At 39.9% G+C, this 20647-nt stretch overlaps 1 protein-coding gene across 2 annotated transcripts in view; it reads left to right on the top strand.

The window, feature by feature from the left end:
* TMPRSS7 (transmembrane serine protease 7) overlaps nucleotides 1-20647 on the top strand; it is a 48715-nt gene that overhangs the window by 11164 nt on the left and 16904 nt on the right. The window contains exons 4-10 of one of the 2 annotated variants that reach the window (XM_081542450.1): nucleotides 2822-2889; nucleotides 4128-4321; nucleotides 6342-6380; nucleotides 7119-7347; nucleotides 8789-8919; nucleotides 11105-11217; nucleotides 18055-18161. In XM_081542450.1, the coding sequence (XP_081398576.1) occupies nucleotides 2822-2889; nucleotides 4128-4321; nucleotides 6342-6380; nucleotides 7119-7347; nucleotides 8789-8919; nucleotides 11105-11217; nucleotides 18055-18161 (881 nt within the window). The remainder of the gene's footprint in view (nucleotides 1-2821; nucleotides 2890-4127; nucleotides 4322-6341; nucleotides 6381-7118; nucleotides 7348-8788; nucleotides 8920-11104; nucleotides 11218-18054; nucleotides 18162-20647) is intronic. The other variant, XM_081542460.1, reaches the window with a different exon arrangement.

The following is a 20647-nucleotide window of genomic DNA, read 5'->3' as shown; positions in this document are numbered from 1 at the left end:
CATTACTTTGCCAACAAAGGTCCATCTAGTTAAAGCTATAGTTTTTCCAGTAGTCATGTATGGATGTGAGAGTTGGACCATAGTGAAAGCAGAGCACTGAAGAATTATGCTTTTGAACTGTGGTGTTGAAGAAGACTCTTCAGAGTCCTTTGGACAGCAAGGAGATCAAACCAGTCCATCCTAAAGGACAGCAGTCCTGAATATTCATTGGAAGGACTGATGATGAAGCTGAAACTCCAATACTTTGGCCACCTGATGAGAAGAACTGACTCATTGGAAAAGACCCTGATGCTGGGAAAGATTGAAGACAGGAAGAGAAGGGGACGACAGAGGATGAGATGGTTGGATGGCTCACTGACTTGATGGACGTGTGTCTGAGCAAGCTCTGGGAGTTGGTGAAGGACAGGGAAGCCTGGCATGCTGCAGTTCATGGGGTCTCAAAGAGTCAGATACGACTGAGCAACTGAAGTGAAAATGAATGAAGCTGTGTGTGTCTCTCCTGAGTTCCTAAAAGTATAACTGGTCAAACAGAAAAACATCTATCATGGCCTTTCCTAAACATCAATTATCTCTCTAATTAGCCCAAAGAGGGAGGCATTGTTTTTTAATCTCCTTAACACTTTTTTCCAATCCCAGGCAGTATTCCTTCATCCCCACCCAAAATCATTCCTCTCTACCACTGGAGTGATCCTTCAACAATAACATTTCTCCTTTGGCATAAGGATAACATACTGATTCTGAAGAATGACAGTTAAGCACTTTTCTTTCTTTTTTAATTTATTTATTTTAATTGGAGGCTAATTACTTTACAATATTGTATTGGTTTTTGCCATACATTGACATGAATCAGCCATGGGTTTACATGTGTTCCCCATCCTGAACAAGGCAAGCACTTTTCTAGATCTGTCCCCTGGTCATCCCAGTCTCATTTTTTACTCCTTTTCCCACAGAAACTTTGTGAAATAAGGCAATCGTTGCTTGTTATGAATAATCGTTGCACTTACATGTCTGGTGGCTCTGATTTCTCGTGTTACTCATTTTGGACCTAAACCATCCTGTCCAGCCTCGAGGGAATGAAATTCCACCCATCATTCATGACCCATCCAAAAAACCTCTTTCTCAAAGCAATCCTCCCCAGACTCCTGCAGACTCAATGCTGGCTTTGTGTAGACCCTGTTTGTATATAGTTAGTACTGTGCTCAACCCATTTAATTATAACTACTATCATCCCACCCAAAGAAGTAGGCATTTTTATCACCTCTTTACAGAATAAAAGAGAGAAGGCAGCGGGGTGGGGGGGGAGCAGGGAAGGAAGCTCAGTAGGCCAAGGTAACATGTTCTTTGTTGCATAGTGAATTTAAACTCCGTGGATCTTATTTTTCCATTATGCTGTATTATTTCTAAGGTTTTGGGGGTTTTGTGTTTTTCTCTTGGGCCATTTGTTGTTCAGTCGTGTCTGACTCTTTGTGAACCCACGGACTGCAGCACGCCAGGCTTCCCTGTCCATCACCATCTCCCTGAGCTTGTTCAAACTCATGTCCATTGAGTCGGTCATGCCATCCAACCATCTTGTCCTCTCTTGTCCCCTTCTCTTCCTGCCTTCAACCATTCCCAGCATCAGAGTCTTTTCTAATGAATTGGCTCTTCACATCAGGTAGCCAAAGTATTGGAGCTTCGGCTTCAGCATCAGTCATTCCAATGAATATTCAGGATTCAAGACTGCTATCCTTTAGGATTGACTGGTTTGATCTCCTTGCAGTCCTAGGGACTCTCGAGTCTTCTCCAACACCACAGTTCAAAAGCATCAATTCTTCAGCGCTCAGCCTTCTTTATGGTCCAACTCTCACATTCATACATGACTACTGGAAAAACCATAACCTTGACTAGATGGACCTTTGTCAGCAAAGTGATTTCTCTGCTCTTTAAAAGACTGTCTAGGTTGGTTATAGCTTTTCTTCCAAGGAGCAAGCGTCTTTTAATTTCATGGCTGCAGTCACCATCTGCAGTGATTTTGGAGCCCAAGAAAATAAAGTCCGTTACTGTTTCCATTGTTTCCCCATCCATTTGCCATGAAGTAATGGGACCAGATGCCATGATCTTAGTTTTTTGAATGTTGAGTTTTAAGCCAGCTTTTCCACTCTCCTCTTTCACCTTCATCAAGAGGCCCTGGTAGGTTAGGGAGGTGATTTTGCTACTATGTAGGAAGAGGAATACAGGGGAAGACTTGGTAGAAGAAATTGGTTTTAGAAATTCTAAGTAAGGGCACATCATGTCAGTTGACTGAAATAGCTTTCTTTTTGAGATCCATTTATGGCATTAAAAAATAAAAAATTTCCTGGAAACTGGCGAGTTCTGAAGGGAGATGTAAGACCCTACCGTGGGTACTACTCGCCCTCTAGTGGCTAATTTAGGAATGTGTCCTTGAGAATATACATTTTCCATGGTGTACATTGATAGAAGAGACTGGGTCAAATACTTTGAAAATGTGCTTAAAAGGAATTTTACTCATTGTGGGGAAAATTTACTTTTGGAGTAGCATAATTCTGAAGTTAAGCTTTATTAAGGTGTCTAAAGACAGCAATAAATGAATAAAGGTAACTGATTAATTTTCACCAACAGCAGAATGACGGTAACTCTGATACAGGAAGTAAGAAATTATTTTAATTCAAAGAATAATGCCTGGGGTTGGCATTAGAAGCCTTTAGTTTGAGCCTTGTTTTTCTCCTTGCTAACTGTCAGAGCTTGGACCTACAGAATGCTGGGTACTGGGCAAGGAAGCCAAGTTTGAAAGACTTCAGACATCTTTGTTCTTCTTTTGCAGATAAACCTGGTTTATACAACATCTGCCTTCTCCAAATTTTACAAGCAGTCTGTAGTTGCAGATGTCAGGTATGGAAAGTCCCTTGCTTTGGGATTTCTACATTCACTGCTGTAAATTCCTCACAACAGTGTGGAAGGAATGAAATGGCATCATTTTCAAGTATCTTCTTGAGAATAGTTGTGGGTTAATACCCTTTTAGCACAATTGTGACCCAAATGTTTGTCATGCTGAGTTTTTCTCTTCATTTACCAAAACTTACCAGGAACTCCCCTGGAGAAGGGAATGGCAGCCCACTCCAGTATTTTTGCTGGGAAAATCCCATGGACAGAGGAACCTGGTGGGCTACAGTCCATGGAGTCGAAAAAAGTCAAACACACACAGACACCCGGAATTAAGGTCCTGGACCTCTGTACTAATGCTGCTAGGCAAAATGGCCATAAACACGTCCACTATTATTAGGTGAAGGCAAAAATAAAACACTGATCAATGTATTTCAAAATATGTTCAGTAAAAAACTGGTCACTAGAGATCTTCTGAGAAAAAAAGCATCCCATGGTCAAATGACTTTCAGGAAAATTTGTGCACTGTGTACTGTATTTTGCCTTCTGCCACCTCCACTGTATCTGCAGAGATTCACAATTCATTTTGGCAGATTAAAGGCACTAAGAAGTCTTGTAGTAAGGCAATTTGTTTCCTTTCCTTCACTTTCCATTTCCCAAAATATGTGTGGTAGAACACTATCTTATGTTTTTTTCATAAAACATGACAATATTTATGTCTTAGGAGATTCTGCTCCAAGAGCAAACTGAAGCAGGAGCAGCTATGAAAACCAAATTAGGCTTGATTTCTAGATTTGTTACTCAGCAGCTGTATGATTTCAAGTTGACCCTCGTTTATTCATGTGTAATGTTTGAAGAGTAATAGGACCTTCCTCACAGGATTAATGGGATAAAGCAGATTTAGCACTGTGTCTAAAGATCCTGAGGTATCAAGCATTCTAACTGTTGTTATTTGTAATGGCAGTGAACACTGACTGATACCCATAGAAACAGTGTATTCTTCATGGAGATGCAAAATATACTAACGGTTCTAGATTTGAACTCAGCACAAGAATACACATATCAAGATGCTTTTCTTTCTAAATTCTCATAAAAGGGGTCAATGGCTTCCTAACGAAGGAAGTTATGTTTAGTTGAAGGATGTGCTCTTTGGCTTCACCTTGAATTTTCAGTTGGGTCACTGGCTCCTTATGAATGTCTACTTCCTAAGAGGTATATCCCTGAAATTCTTTCTCTTTTCACTGTAGCAGTAACAACAAAGGTGGCCTCCTTGTCCACTTTTGGCTTGTATTTGTCATGCCTCATGCCAAGGGCCACATCTTCTGTGAGGATTGTGTGGCTGCCATCTTGAAGGACTCCATCCAGACAAGCATCATAAACCGGACCTCTGTGGGGAACCTGCAGGGTCTGGCTGTGGACATGGACTCTGTGGTACTAAATGGTGATTACTGGGTAATTCTCCTTCAAGCTCTCCTTCCAGCAGTACTCTTGATACTGCATTTATTGTAATCAATGTTGTCACGAAGTACAGTCTGCCCTCTGTGTCCACGGACTCTGCATTCATGGATTGAACCAACCATGGATTGAAAATATTCCAAAAAAAAAAATCCAGAAAGTTCCAAAAAGCAAAACTTGAATTTTTTCAGGATGGCAAATTTACACAGCCTTTATGTTGAATTAGCTACTATAAGTAATCTCGAGATGATCTGAAGTATACAGGAGGATGTGCATGGATTTTAATGCAAATACTATGCCACTTTATGCAAAGGACTTGAGTGTCCTTGAATTTTGGTGTCCTTGGGGGTGGGGATAGGTACTTTTGGATCCATTTCCTGGTGGATACTGAGGAATGACTGTATTCTTTTCCACAATCTCAGTGGAACAGGATTAGCTAAAGACTCTGGAACTACATTGATAAAGATAGTTGCTAAATGTTATATACAATGATTAGACAATAGAATTGAGGTCAAATATATTTATGAAATTGAATTTATTAAAGTATACCCCTTCTCTATGGGGCTTCCCCAGTGGCTCAGTGGTAAAGAACATGCCTGCCAATGCAGGAGACATGGATTCAATCCTGGGTTTGGAAGATCCCCTGGAGAAGGAAATGGCAACCCACTCCAGTATTCTTGCCTCGAAAGTCCCATGGACAGAGGAGCCTGGCAGGCTACAGTCCATAGAGTCTCAAAAGAGTTGGATAGGACTGAGTGACTAAGCAACAACAAACCCTTCTCTGTACCTGGCTGATGCCTGGCTTCAGGCATCTTCAAACTAAGGTTCCAAGGGACAAAGTCCTGAAGAAGAAAAGTTTTTCTGAGGTTTACTTCCTTGTTTCTTCCTTCGTTCAGACAGAACTGTGTCTATGTTCTATAGTGTGTTCCAATGCTCCAAAATGGCCTGCTCCATAGCATGGTCAAAACGCAAACTCCATCACTTGTCTTAACAGAAAGGTGGTTTAATTATTGTTTAATCCCAAGTTTTTCATTTTGATTTAAATTAGATAGATATGTAAGTGGGCATATAGTAGCTGGATGAAAAGTATTTGGAATAAGTAATGAATGAATGGAAAAATTTCTAGTGGAAAATTCTGTACCACATATACTATTTCAGATGCAAAACAAGTTATTTTCATATTTGGTTGTTTTTGTTGTTGTTGTAAGAAGTGTTTAAAACTTGTTACTGCAGATGATTTGAAGCATAAAAGTAAAGAAAATAGTTCAATGAACTCTTACACCCTTTATACAACTTCAGTTCAGTTCAGTTCAGTTCAGTTGCTCAGTCATGTCCGACTCTTTGCAACCCCATGAACCGCAGCACGCCAGGCCTCCCTGTATGGAGGGAGGCCTCCCTCCATAAATTTCATCAACTCCCAGAGTCCACCCAAACTCATGTCCGTTGAGTCGGTGATGCCATTCAACCATCTCATCCTCTGTTGTCCCCTTCTCCTCCTGCCCCCAATCTTTCCCAGCATCAGGGTCTTTTCAAATGAGTCAGCTCTTTGCATCAGGTGGCCAAACTATTGGAGTTTCAGCTTCAACATCAGTCCTTCCAATGAACACCCAGGACTGATCTCCTTTAGGATAGACTTGTTGGATCTCCTTGCAGTCCAAGGGACTCAAGAGTCTTCTCCAACACCACAGTTCAAAAGCATCAATTTTTCTGCACTCAGCTTTCTTCACTGTCCAACTCTCACATCCATACATGACTACTGGAAAAACCATAGCCTTGAATAGACGGACCTTTCAACTCAACAACTATCAACTCATTACTGTTCTATTTGATCTCTAAATACCTAAATGACCTCCTTTACCCTTACAGGATTATTTTAAAGCAAATCTCAGATATACTGATTGCTTTTAAATGACTGAAAATATTTTTACTAAGCAAAATTCTGACAAACTGATTTCTGGGACTGACAGGTTTTTTGTTTTTTTTTCCTACGTGCTTTTTCATTGCAGCTGGTCTTCGGTCAGACTACTCTTCAACCATAGGATCTGGTAAATTATATCTGTGGTTTCTTCCCTGCCCTTCCTCCCCCACCCATGTCCCAGGAAATCTGTATCCTGTCTGGCTGTAGCTTTTCTGTTCAATGGTATTTGTTAGTGTTCTTTCAGTTGCAAGTGACAGATGGATATTCAAACTAGGTTAAGCATGAAAGAAACTTGATTGACTCATATAACTGGGACATACATGGAGTATGCAGGCTGCAGGCATGATTGGGTCCAGGTTCTAAGATAAAATATCATCAGGACTCTGCATTTTTGCTTTCTTCTGTTGAGGCTTCATCAAGCGGTTCTTCCAGTGTGGTGGCGTAAATGGCCATCAGCAGATCCAAGCTTGTAATTTATCAGTTTAGCAACCATGGTGGAAAAAAAGAATACCTCACCTATATTTCATGATAGTTCCTGCAGAAGACCTGGCGCTGAGTCTCATTGTCTTAAACTGGCTGACATGCCTCCTCCCGAACCATCTTTTTTGGCTCTGATTGGTCAGTCTGGATTATGTGCTCACCCCTGAATCTAGGAGTGAGTTTAACCCCAACCAAGCCACATAGAGGATGGTTTCTCAAAGTAAAATCTAGGCACTGTTATCAGAAGAGATGAGAGTGGGTTCTAGGCTGGCAAAAGCAGCAGATATTCTCCATGTGAGCTCTTTTGTTGTTTATTTTTTATAAAAATTTCTAGAAGAATCATTCCTAAAACAAAACAAAGCTAAACCAAGTGCTGTCTCTGCAGACAAAGGCTGCTCCCAGGACTTCTACGCAGATCATCTGTCTCTCCGCTACCCTCTGGAGATCTGGACAACCTCAGGGAGGCTGATGTGCCACTTCAAGCTGGTGGCCATAGTGGGCCATCTGATCCGACTCTCAGTAGAGTCTGTCCAGATTGAAGCCGACAACTGTGTCACCGACTCCCTGACCATTTACGACTCTCTCTTGCCAATCCGGAGCACCATCTTGTACAGGTATGATGCAGGCACTCTGGTTGGCAAGTGAAAAGAGTTTTTATAACGTCTCTCTTTTGCAATGTCTGGGTTGCCCTTGGATTTTTTTTTTAACCATTTTTGTGTATGTTCATGAGGTCAGAGATTGACCCATGCCTTAGTTAGTGCCCCATGGATTAGCCAGAGCCTATCAGATACAGTGTTTCTTTTCACTTATAGCATACAAGAGTCAAAATCAGTACAATGGGAACTTCAGTCAATAGTTTTGATATATAACAGATTTCTGGGGGGTGGGGAACCTTAATTTTACTTCATTACAATCACTGTGAAGGCCATTGTTTCAATAGGATGTTTAAATATGCTCTCCTCCAAGGAATCTTCCTGACCCAGGGATTCAACCCACAACTCTATGTCTCCTGCATTGGCAGGTGGGTTCTTTACCACTAGAGCCACGTGGGAAGCCCATTTGAATAAATATTCTGATTACATAGCTGTAGAAAAATAAAATATTTTCCTTATTATAAAGATAACACAATGTTCATTGTGAAAGTGAGGTCAATCAGAGAAAACAATGTCAATTATTTTGCATTTCCATTACCCAGAAAAAATAAATGTTGTATTTTTGCATACATTCTTTCATTCATACATATACATTATTCTACACACATAGACATATACATATCTTAGTATTTTCTACTTACTAGTAGACATATTTTTGTGAGTGCTTAATAGTTTGATAACCTAGTAATGTCAGTTAGGCTTTATTAAGAATTTGCATTTTTACTCATTGTGCTAAAAGACATATGAATTATCTAATCATTTTTAATAATGTTTATGCATGTATAGAATAATATTTTTGTAAGTGTTATTTTTTCATATTTTGGTGATGAATGAACATGTTAAAAATTCAGTGTCTAAAAATTTGTAATGAAAAGTATTTGTGACTAATTCTCATCCTTCAATCATTGTTATTGGTTTCTTTTCACTATTCCCAGACACATTTAGTTATCTCATTTAATCCCCATCACAATGATATGAAAAGTATACTATTATTATTGCTACCATTTCAGAGTTGTGAAACTGGCATTATGAAGAATTAATTACTTCATTGATCAGTTAAGTGATGGAGCTAAGTTTTGAATCCAGTTTTCCCTGGTGAAGAGCTGATGAATTTTGTCATTAAATACCCTTCAGGTATACCTGTTTGCTCTCAAGGAGGGTCCAGTGACAGCCATCCAGGAGAATTCTTCAATAGTCACTGAACAAGAATTTCTGTACCTATATCAGCTCCCCTCCACCTGTAGTGCCCTATGGCAACTAACTGATGAAGACCTGGCTGGCAGAGTCCAAGATATAAGAATCGTGCAGATGGCCCAAGAAATGTGCAGAATTAGTGGTGGATGAAGGTCCAACCCTCAACAACCTATTATTTATGTGCTTCTGTTTTGTTATCTGGTTTCAGAATTTGTGAACCTGCAAGAACATTAAAGTCATTTGTTTCCACAAATAATCTCATGTTGGTGACATTTAAGTCTCCTCAGGTATGGAGGCTATCAGGAATTCGGGCATATTTTGAGGTCATTCCAGAACAAAGTAAGTCTTTCCCAGTTGAAATAAGTTATAGAAATATTTGCTTTGATAAGATACTCCAGTCATATCTCTCCCAAGGCTGTGTTGTAATACTAGTTGCTTTAAGTCAGGACCCTGAGTCAGGGTCTGGTCAGAAGAGGGAGATCTTATTAGTTATTCTAACAAAGAGGATTTAATATAAAGAACTGTTAGCTCAGTGTAGAGGTGTGAAAATGGATATTTCAAAAGGCAAAAAAAAAACCCCAAAAAAACCCATAAAAACATGAAAACAAAAAGACTGTAAGTCATCATGGATGTAACACATGTAGGAAGCAACTACTGCTGGCAGATTTGGGGGAACAAATAAAAGCAATCGGAATGATTGCAGTTTAGAACTTGGAGGAGGGGGTCTGTGGAATGGCCTCTGAGGAGGGGGTCATGCCTAGCTGGTGTTCATGTCTATGATTTTGGAGGCAAGAGTTCATTAACTTGGGACCCAGGCCTTTGAGGGGAGGGTGCCAGACAGCTGAGCTGGCATCTTTGAGGGAGACACAATAAAGTGGAAGCTGGAAAACTGCTAACAAGATTGATTCTGCTACAAGAAGGAAGAGAAGGGTTGAAGCAGCATTGCTGGGGTGACACTCCTAGAAATAAGAAACAGACCCAAGTCTTGTTCTTCCTCTCCGGATTTCTAGCCTCTCTTTAGCACCCCTTACTGGCAGAGCCTGTGTACTTGCCTGCTAAGTTGCTTCAGTCGTGTCCGACTCTTTGCAACCCTATGGGCTGTAGCCCTCTAGTTTCATCTGTCCATGGGATTCTCCAGGCAAGAATACTGAAGTGGTTGCCATGCCCTCTCTAGGGGATCTTCCCGACCCAGGGATTGAACCCACATCTCTCATGTCTCCTGCATTGGCAGGTGGTGTTTTTACCACTAGTGCCACCTGGGAAGCCCTCTGGCAGAGTCCATCAGGGAGTAAAAGAGAAAAGTTTGCAGAGTCCCAGACCAGTCTTGCAAAGCAGAGAAGATGGATTTGGAGCTGAGGGACAATAGCTCAGTAGAGAACATTCTTTTGGCACATTCTTTTATGAATTCTCATTTACAGTAATGCACGAGAGTGCCAGGCTTCCCAGGTGGCGCTAGTGTTAAAGAACCCGCCTGCCAATGCAGGAGACATAAGAGATGTGGGTTTGATCCTTGGGCCGGGAAGGTCCCTTGCAGGAAGACATGACAACCCATTCCATATTCTTGCCTGGAGAATCCCGTGAACAGAGGAACCTGGCAGGCTACAGTCCATGGGGTCACAAAGAGTCGGACACAACTGAGCGACTTCACTTTCACGTTATGAATATAAATAGAAAGATCAGAATGGGAGTTGGGGGTAAGGAGGGAAGAGAATTTGGCTTAACTAGATGGTGAGAACTACAGATCCATTAATATTTTAGGGCAGTGGCTCATTTTGATAAATTTTTACAAAACTGAATGTAAACTAAATTTATTGAACAAAATTGAACTAGATATTTGAGATATTGTTGTTTTGAAAGTTATCTGTAACTCCAAGGTTTAAAAAAAAGAATTATAACAGAAATATGATACTGGAATTTGTTTGTTCACTCAAAATATACTTATTAAATGTCTGTTCAGAAACTACTTAGGTGTTAGGGAAATAAGACATGAAATAGATTTAAAAAAAAAAATCAGTCCTCTCAGGCAGCTTATATTCCAGCAGAAACATGACCATATCAGTAAGAATAGACATTTAGATGGTCTTAAAGAGTATAACATGTTATGTAAACCGGGTATACTCTTGAACAACAAATACACACTAATTTGAAAAAAATTAACTCAGAGCTTTAGAAATATATATTTATAGTGCTGTATGTCAAAATATATATGCAGGGTTAATATTTTAATTATAGCTCAATAAAACTGGAAGAAAAAATGTATTTAAACCATGTCTTTTAAAGAAAAGAATAGCATCCTATAGATCTGTAACCAAAATAAATTATTTGAAAACAAGTGTAGACTTTGAACAGTATAATAGCTATATATCCTAGGGTACTATTTCTTTAAAAAAAAGTAGCTTAAATTTCAAAGATAAGTATTTATTGATCAAGAAAATGTGTATTCATAGTTAAAAAAATGTATGCTATCTATTTCTCGTAATTTCACAACTGCAAATCACTGTGTGTTACTGGATATTTTTTTCAGAATGTGAAAACACAGTGTTGGTCAAAGAAATCACTGGTTTTGAGGGGAAAATTTCAAGTCCATATTACCCAAGCTACTATCCTCCGAAATGCAAGTGTACCTGGAAATTTCAGGTAGCCTAGTTTTACCACTATCTTAGAAAAATATAGTTATCCTATTCTTAGTGGCAATTTATCTCTGAATTTAATTATACTGTTTGCTTAAATTATTGAAAAGAATGTTAATTTATAATATTTAAGCTTTATTAAAATATTTTACCTACAACATGCAAGTTTGTTATAATTTCAAATTGTTGCCCACAAATTAACTGCTGTTTGCAGCCTGGAGCTTATTTGTCCAGTTTCTCATTTTGTTTGTATTAAAAAAATGCAGGCTTCCCTGGTGGCTCAGATGGTAAAGAATCTGCCTGTATTGTGGGAGACCAAAGTTTGATCCCTGGGTTGGGAAGATTCCCTGGAAAAGGGAATGGCTACTCACTCGAGTATTCCAGGGGCTTCACTGAGGGCTCAGATTAAAAAATGAAAAGACATTATTATAGGATCAGACAACTTATTTTATTACGCTAGAACTCATTTATTAATTTTAATTACTTCATCAGCAAGAATAATTTAAAAAGTAAAACTTGAATTAAGCAAGAAATGGCAACCCAATATAGTATTCTTGCCTGGGGAATCCAATGGACAGAGGACCCTGGCAGACTACAGTTCATGGGATTGCAAAAAGTCGGACACTGTTTAGTGATTAAAACAAACAAAAAACATATATATCATTGTATAAACAAATAAATGCAAATTTATATGAAATACATACAACTCCTTCTAGTGCTAGACAGGGAGTCCCTGGTTTTTGTTTGTTTCTCTGTTTGTTTTTAAAATCTGTCTGTTATCTATTTTTCCTTCTTCAACTTAATATTCATACAGAGGGAGATAGGACAAGGTGTCACCTTGCCCTTCCAGCATATGCATATGAAGTCATTTTTGTGAGACCATGAGATGTAGATATCGGATGTAAGCAGCAAACACTGTCTAGTTTGTATTCATTCAGCATGTTGTTATTAAATGCCTGCTATGTGTCAGGCAGTATTCTGAACACTAGGATCCATGAAGTCTGACAAACACACACACACACATACACACACACACACACAAGCTCTGCTCTCATGGAATTCACTACAAAGTAGAGGGAGACAGGTGACAAATAAACAAGTAAAATGTTTAGAGGTCCATATAGTCAAAGCTATGGCTTTTCCAGTAGTCATGTGCAGATGTGAGAGTTGGACATAAAGAAGGCTGGCGCTTAAGAATTAATGCTTTGGAATTGTGGTGCTGGAGAAGACTCTTGAGAGTCCCTTGGACTGCAAGGAGATCAAACCAGTCAATCCTAAAGGAAATCAATCCTGAATATTCATTTTAAGGACTGATGCTGAAGCTCCAATATTTTGGCCACCTAATGTGAAGAACCGACTCATGTGAAAAGAGCCTGATGCTGGGAAAGATTGAAGGCCAAAGGAGAAGAGCGTGGGAGAGGATAAGACAGTTGGATGGCATCACCAACTCAATGGACATGAGTCTGAGCAAACTTCAGGAGATGGTGAAGGACAGGGAGGCCTGGTGTGCTGCAGTCCAAGGACTCACAAAGAATCGGACACGACCAAGCAACTGAATAACAGCAACAAAAATGTTTATAGAGCATTCCATGGTGGTAGAATGCTGTGGAGAATGAAGCTGGGGAGGGGCTTTGTACTGGAGTCGGGGTAGGGGTGTGAAAGGTAGGAAGTCAGGGATTTGTTGTCTCAAATAGGATGATCAGGAAAGGCCTCACTGACAAGGGGACATTTGCACAGAACCCTGAGACACAAGGGAACTAACCTGGTGTGTGCCGAGGGCAACAGTGCTGCAGGCAAAGGGAAAAGCTGAGACAAAGGCTCCCAGGCAGGAGCCTGCTTACTGCACATGTAGGATATGTGCAAGGTCATAACCGTTAAATACTGAAATATTTTATTATACCCAAATCTGTAGTTGGTGTCAATGTCCTGCCAGCATGCATCCTTAAACTATTTTTTAATCATTATCAAAACATTTAAAATATATCTAAGACATAAAGGTGCTGAACTCCGGCTCACTGCCAGATTCTCGGTGCCTCAGGGAAGCAGGAGCTCAGAGCCTCAGGTGGCTAGCTAGTATGAAGGTAGGGGAGGCGGGAAGAGGGAAAGAGAAGATGAGAAGGGTTGGGGAAAGAGGAGGGAAAGACATCAAATCTGTCTCTTCAATCTCTTCAATGAACAGTTATCTTCTTTATAATATCTAGAACAAGCAAGGGGCTTCCCAGGTGGCACTAGTGATCAAGAATCTGCCAGTCAGTGTAGGAGACGCAGGTTCCATCCCTGGATTGAGAAGATTCCCTGGAGTAGGAAATGGCAACCCACTCCAGTATTCTTGCCTGGGAAATCCCATGGACAGAGGAGCTGGGAGGTCTATAGTCCCTGGAACTGCAAAGTGTCAGACATGACTGAGTGACTGAACACACAGAACAAAAAGACTCCATTCCTAAAACCTCCAGGAGATTTTGAAATTCCTTTTGAGATAAAACAACTATTGATCCCACGTCTATCTTAAAAGTTCCTAAACATTGCTGTGATTAAGATTTAGTTTAAGGTACAAATAAAAATATCAAATCACTCTCTGTTTCACTGAATCAAGGGTTAGAAATGCTGAATAAAAGGAAATCTTTATATGGAAAAGAGCCTGGGGGTGGGGAATGGGAAATGAGAGACAGGAAATACTGGGGACAGACTTATGGGATGACACCATTTCCCAGAGATCAAGGTCAGTCCTTCTCAGTGTGAAGGTTAAATAAGGCTGTTCCTTCCTTGGAAAGCTTTGAGTAGCCACCGATAGCTACATGTGAGTATGTTTCTGAATGGAAATCATGTAAAAAATAATTTGTCACCTGCAAAATAACTTTGCATTTATTAAAAATGATTAAGAACCAGATGACTTAAGTAACAAAAATACTGACTCAAGTCATGATAAAACTTTTTTACCCAAGAGTTGATTATGTCGTCCACAGTCCTTCTTAGTGCCTAGTCCAATTTCCAAATCTACTGAAGAACAATCAATTCCCTTTGCCAACTCACTTTGAGCTGAGTTTTTAAGGTCTTATTTATCTGAGAAAGTTTAACTCATCTGATTCTTCTCCCAAGCTCTCCTGTTCATTCAGTGAACATTTGTAGAATGTCTGCTACATGTCAGGCACTGCACCTGTACAGGGTTGCCTATTAGCAAGGTGACCAAAGTCCTTGGTAGAGCTTGCAGACTACAGAGAAGGGAGATATTAACTCAGAAAAACCAAAAAAGGACTTTGAGGTTATAATATGTTGTCTACTTTTGTTTAGTGTGCCCAGTGGCATCGACTCTTTGTGACCCCATGGACTGTAGCTCACTAGTCTCTCTGTCCATGGGATTTTCCAGGCAAGAATACTGGAGTGGGTTGCCATGTCCTTCTCCAGGGGATCTTCCTGACCCAGAGATATAATCCAAGTCTCTTATATCTCACTAGTGCCACCTGGAAAGCCCCACTTTTGTCTAGTACTTTAGTGCTTTCAGCACACATACATTTAGCTCTTCAAAATATAGCTCTGATGTAGAATGGATACTCTAGTTATGGTTTATAGATAAGAAAACAAAAATGGGGGCAAATCATTTGCGAGAAGCCACTCCAATAGCGAGCAATCCATGTAGGATTAAAAGGAATCATGCCTCCTCCATAAATAAATTCAGCAGCCCCTCCTTTTCTGGGCTGTTAAAGGTGTTCAGACGCTAAAGAAGGCAGAAAGCCAAAGAACCGATGCCCTCAAACTGTGGTGCTGAAGAAGACTCCTAAAAGTCCCTTGGACAGCAAGGAGATCAAACTATTCAATCTTAAGGGAGAGCAACCCTGACTATTCACTGGAAGGACTCATGCTAAAGCTGAAGCTTCAGTATTTTGGTCATCTGATGCAAATAGACAACTCATTGGAAAAGTCCTTGATGCTGGGAAAGATTGAGGGCAGAAGGAGAAGAGGGTGTCAGAGGATGAGACGGCTAGATGGTAACACTGATGCAATGAACATGAACTTGGGCAAGCTCTGGGAGATGGTGAGGGACAGGCAGCCCTGGCATGCTGCAGTGCATGGGGTTGCAAAGAGTAGGACACAACTGGGCAACTGAACTACAACAACAGCAAAGATGTTCAGCTTCCCTGTGTGTCATAACACTCACTTACCTGAACATTCACCTCCCTTTATCGTCCATTCTTTTTTTCCCCCAAATGATCAGTTTTGCTTTAGAGTCTCAGAAGCAAAGAAAGAAGCCGTCTTTTGAGTTGTTTTATCACAGATGTTATCAGCCCAACACCCTATACAATTAGGTATGTTCTGCCAAACATAAGCAGGGATCACCATGGGCCATGGGAGTTCACCTCCTCATATCAGATGGGATTCCCAGAAGGAAGTCTCTCTTCCATGCTTCTGTGGCAAGCATCTTTGCTGCAGAATTCTCCAGTGTTCATCTAAAGTTCATCTGAGCTGTGTGTACAAAACCATTGGCGAGCTAGGGGTGATTTAAGATAAGGCAGGTCCTGCATTCTGTCATCATCATTGACTAGAGAAATATTTAAATACAGCAGGTCCAGATCAGGAGAATTCCTCCCCTTACTTGGTTAAAGTTCACAAAGAAAAGGCAGGGGCTGGGCAATGGCAATAGAGAGTATAGAACATAGAAGGAGATAACGTACTCAGTAGACTGTTCATGTTTCTTGTTCATTTGTCAAAATAACTTGCAATGCTTTGTGAAACTGCACTTTGCCCCTCCATTTGTCATCACAGTAATATCAATAGCTCCTTCTGGTTAATCTGAGTATGAACGTAGAAAGTGTGCCATTCTGTGATGAAACAGTGTGCAAGGGGACGTATTTCCTTTCACTGGAGACAGGCTTTGCGCTAGGGAGAGGGGGCAGTGGTGCCTATAAATCTATTTTGTTTTGGTGTCCTGGAACTCAGTGAAAATGCCTAAGTGAGTTTCTTGGTGGAGGATTACAACTGGAATATGTTCTTATGCTGTACAATTTAATTGATTCCTTGAAGAGTTTACTATCTCTTTTTTTGCATCTTTTTTTTTTTTTAGTATAAAGAAATAGTCAGATGATGAGTGGAAAAAATGTGATCTGTGTTCTCATGAGTCTTATGGTGAATAAAAAGCAATCCTGTTGAGTTCCCAACATGGATCTCTACTTGGGATTAAGAAAAAGGAGGCCTTCAGAGACATGCAGGACTAGTTTGGACATGCAGGAGTAGTTCATTTCTTAACCTTGGGAAAGTTACTTGTCTTTGGTTAGTCTAGATTTCTTCTTCTGTAGGATGGGTATCATACTACCTGCCTAATGGTGATGGTGTGACATTTAAATCAGAGTCATAAAGTACCCAACCCATTTCCTCTCACAGGTAGGCTAAGGGGGGAAATCTACTATATTTAAACACACATTAGAAAGAAGCACACCACATAGCAAAGAAATTATAATATGAAATACGATGACATAACTGAAAAACCAAATGTCTGCCAGAGAAATAACAGTCAATGGACAAAATTCATATATTAAAAGAACAAGACAGTAAGATTGAATCACAAAATATTACCTAAAACTTAACTGTATATTGTTTTTAAAAGACAAAATGAATTTAAAAAGTGATTTAATAAAGCTGAAAGTAAAAATAGGCAGTTATACCAGACCACGTAAACAATAAGAAAGCAGGGATCTGAACCTGAATGCCAGACAATGCTGAAATCAGGGCATTCAGTGAGAAAAAGAAGGCAATCTACAGTGAGAAAGAGGGCAATCCACATAAGGATCTAAGTACTACAAGTACTTATACACCAAAGGACGTAGTGTTATTGCTTGTAAAACTTATAGGAAGTACAAAGAGAAGTGGAGAGTGCTTCAATAAGAGGTTTTCCTTTTTCTTGGTTCATGACAGAGACATTCAGGGCAGGGGTCAATAAATAAAGCTAGGAAGAGTATTAAATCATACAAATAATAAGTTTGGTAATATATGTATAAACAGAAATTACCCTCCTTTTCAAAATGACCTTGGAGACTTCATACATTTGATCACAACAAAATTCTTGGTAAATTAAAAAATTAAAAGCTACCCTGCAATAAATAATCTCTTATCTAACTTGGATAGAATTAAAACTTGAAAATAAGGAAGCCAAAATTCTACTCCTTAAAATGTGAGAACTCGCTCTTAATCCCTGGGTCAAAGTGAACATAAAACAAGCATTGTGGCATATCAGATGTGATGTATGTGCATAGCATACAATGCCACAAGCCCAGTTGCATTTTGTGTGTGTGTGTGTGTGTGTGTGTTCACTTGTGCATGTACCAAATAGGTAACTGCTTCTCTTGTTTGATCTTTTCTGAGAATAAGGATGACTCATTTACTGCCTTCCAGAATACCAAGGTTTAATATAAAGAAGATATTGATTCATTCTTCTTTTTTCTAAAGAATCAGAATAGTGTCTTAAATAAACTATGTCATTATTGTATCTAGGGAGGAAAGTGTGTACACTTGCTAACAAATGGGTGTTTTTAAAGTTGAGCTCATTTACTAGGAGGAAGCAGAAATGTAGAGATGAACTAATGTATCTATTCCAGGTCACCTGGTTCATCACACTGATGTCTCACAGCTGCTCCCTAAGCACCGGGTGGTTCACTTCCGTCTCTCTCATGATCTCCTTAGGTCGGTTAGTTCAGGGGAACTGGTCTACTTCACCAAGTGCCACAGGGCACAAAGAATAAACTGCCTTTAAAACCGCAGGCCCAGGGAGTGAGTTCTGAGTAACAAAATCTTAGTCTGAAACATATTCCTCAATTGAATCATTTTTCTGATACTGACTTCCCTTTGTTTTTCATAGTCTCCCCTGTCAACTCTTGGCGTAGCACTGAAATTCCATAACTATTCAATAACCAAGAAGAGTATGAAAGGCTGTGACCATGGATGGTGGGAAATTAATGAGCACATGTAAGTATTTTCCATATGTGAAGAATTAATGAAAAGCCTTGCCCAGAAGTTCAAAGCCTTGGATTCCTTTTCTCCAAAGAGTTTTCACTTTGCTATTTACAGACAGGGGAACTGAAAATATAGGAGTTAAGTAATTTTCTCTAGGTTGCTCAGCTCATAAAAGACTAAGCCAGAATTCATAAATCCCTGTTTCCATCACCGCTCCGTGCTATTGAGCTATGGATATACACACTCCGTACTTCACAAAAATAATTGGCAGGTAAACCATTGCAGTCCTGAAGGAAAATAGTAAAGAGAAGCCTTGGTGATTATAAAAGCTAGAAACTGTTTGTCAATTCTGTGCAGTAGGAGAAAGAAACTGAGAGAAATCTAGGTGTCTGGGCTTCCTGAAGTGACCTAGGAGGTCCTCACTCTTTCCCTTAATTCATTCTTTAGTTGTTCCTACTGTTTATTTGCTTCTAAGGTTATAATAGTTCTCATATTAAAAAAAAATTACAGGATGCCCTGTTTTTGCCAATTGGCTTCTCAGTTTACTTCAAGGATCCTTGTGAAGTTAGCCTGAGAAATCTGTCTGCTGACTTTTCTTCGCTCCTTGCTCTTCCATGAATGAAACCTTCCCTTTCTAAATGATTTTCCTGAGCAAACTTCTTCAATTTTGTTTAGACTCTGAGATGACTTTCCAGGAGACCCAGATTCGATATCTGGGTTAGGAAGATCCCCCGGAGGAGGAAATGGCTACCCACTCCAGTATTCTTGCCTGGAGCATTCCATGGACAGAGGAGCCTGGTGGACTAAAGGCCATGGAGTCACGTAGAGTCAGACACTACTGAGCTACTAACACTTTTACTTTCATTTTCTGCTTGTTATAAAGGTTTTCTTGGATCCATTATTAATATGTGGCCTGTACTCCTTTGGAAAGTATTTTTGAATCAAGAGTCTATTATGTAGGAGGCAGAAGACCTAGGTTCAAGTTGCAGCCCTGTTATTTAATAGCTATATTAACTAGGACAAATTATTTAATTGCTTTGATTGTCAGTTTGTAAATTGAGGTAATAAGGTGGAGTTTTTTGGTAAGCATTCAGTGAAATGATGCTTATCATACATCAAAATATATTAGCTATGATTAATATGATTAAGATTCTAAGGAAATGACATCAGATGCATAAATACTATGGAATATGCCCCAAGGCTTTAGAGATACTGCATTTTTCTATTTAATTAGAGGTTCAGAACACAAATCTTTACAAACTTTTGTAAGCTTATATGCTTAAAGCAGTGCTTTGAAAATGGGATACTTCCCCCACATAAGTAACAAACCCTACTACCCATGATGTATTGCTGTCAAAATATGAACAGTTTCCTCCCACAAATACCGGGAAAGCCCTCTGCCCTAAGTACTTTTCCTGAAGGGCCAGTTCTTCCCCTTGTCTTGTGGGTTGGCTGAAATCCTATCAGATTCTTTTGATACTAGCGGTACCCAAAGGATTTTAAATGCCAGCCCTTTTCATTATCAGTTCTTTTCATCAGAAAGGCTCTAACTGAACTAATTTCTGACACTTTGCTGCTAGGTAGCCTAAAGGCTTTGGATCTATAGTAGGGAAGGAAGAAAAAGTAAAGCTGATACCAGGAAGTCTGGTGATAGTAAATTTAGAGAACATGGGGTAGGGTATCAGCGCTCAGGGCAGCTAGAATGCAGTATACAATCCTGAAAAAGGAACAACTTTCTCACAAAGCTTTTGCACAACCAAGTTCCTGAGAGGAAGGCAGTTGGTTTGTTAGGAAGTGTAAAGGTTTAGTATCTGTTGAACTCTATCCTAATCCTGTCTCTTATTTGCTATTTGAACTTTAACAAATTACCTCACCTCTTACATCTCAGTTTTCTTACCTCTCACCCATCTGTCCATGTAAACTACACTTGCTGGGTTTCTCAATCTCTCACTTTATTTTACGTTCGTTTCAACGTTCGTTTCATAATCTACCACTATCAGTTCAGTTGCTCAGTCATGTCAGACTGTTTGCAACCCCATGGACTGCAGCACGCCAGGCCTCCCTGTCCATCACCGACTCCCAGAGTTTACTCAAACTCATGTCCATTGAATCAGGGATGCCATCCAACCATCTCATCCTCTGTTGTTCCCTTCTCCTCCTGCCTTCAATCTTTCCCAGCATCAGAGTCTTTTCAAAAGAGTCAGTTCTTCACATCAGAACTACCAGTATGCCTCCTTCCATACTATGCCCTGTAAAGTCTAGCCCAAGCAAGGTTTCAAAGGTCCCTTTCCCCTTGACCTCTCCTTGACATCATTGTGAGGCTCATCTTTGCAAGAAAACTCTAGTAAATGTTAAAATCACTATGAGATACTGATACAATCGTCATGATATTAGAGTGCAGGATTCTGATTCCAAGATGAACACCTAGAGTAGACTCTGGACCCAAGAGCTTGACTCAGCTTTTAGGTGCCTCTTGGATGCTGGCTCCTACTTAGCCA

This window comes from Giraffa tippelskirchi, chromosome 2 (genome assembly GCF_054371585.1).
Source record: "Giraffa tippelskirchi isolate mGirTip1 chromosome 2, T2T-mGirTip1v1.2.pri, whole genome shotgun sequence".
Taxonomy (NCBI): domain Eukaryota; kingdom Metazoa; phylum Chordata; class Mammalia; order Artiodactyla; family Giraffidae; genus Giraffa; species Giraffa tippelskirchi.
Note: the sequence above shows the minus strand (reverse complement) of the source record. Positions and strands in the feature narration are given on the sequence as shown.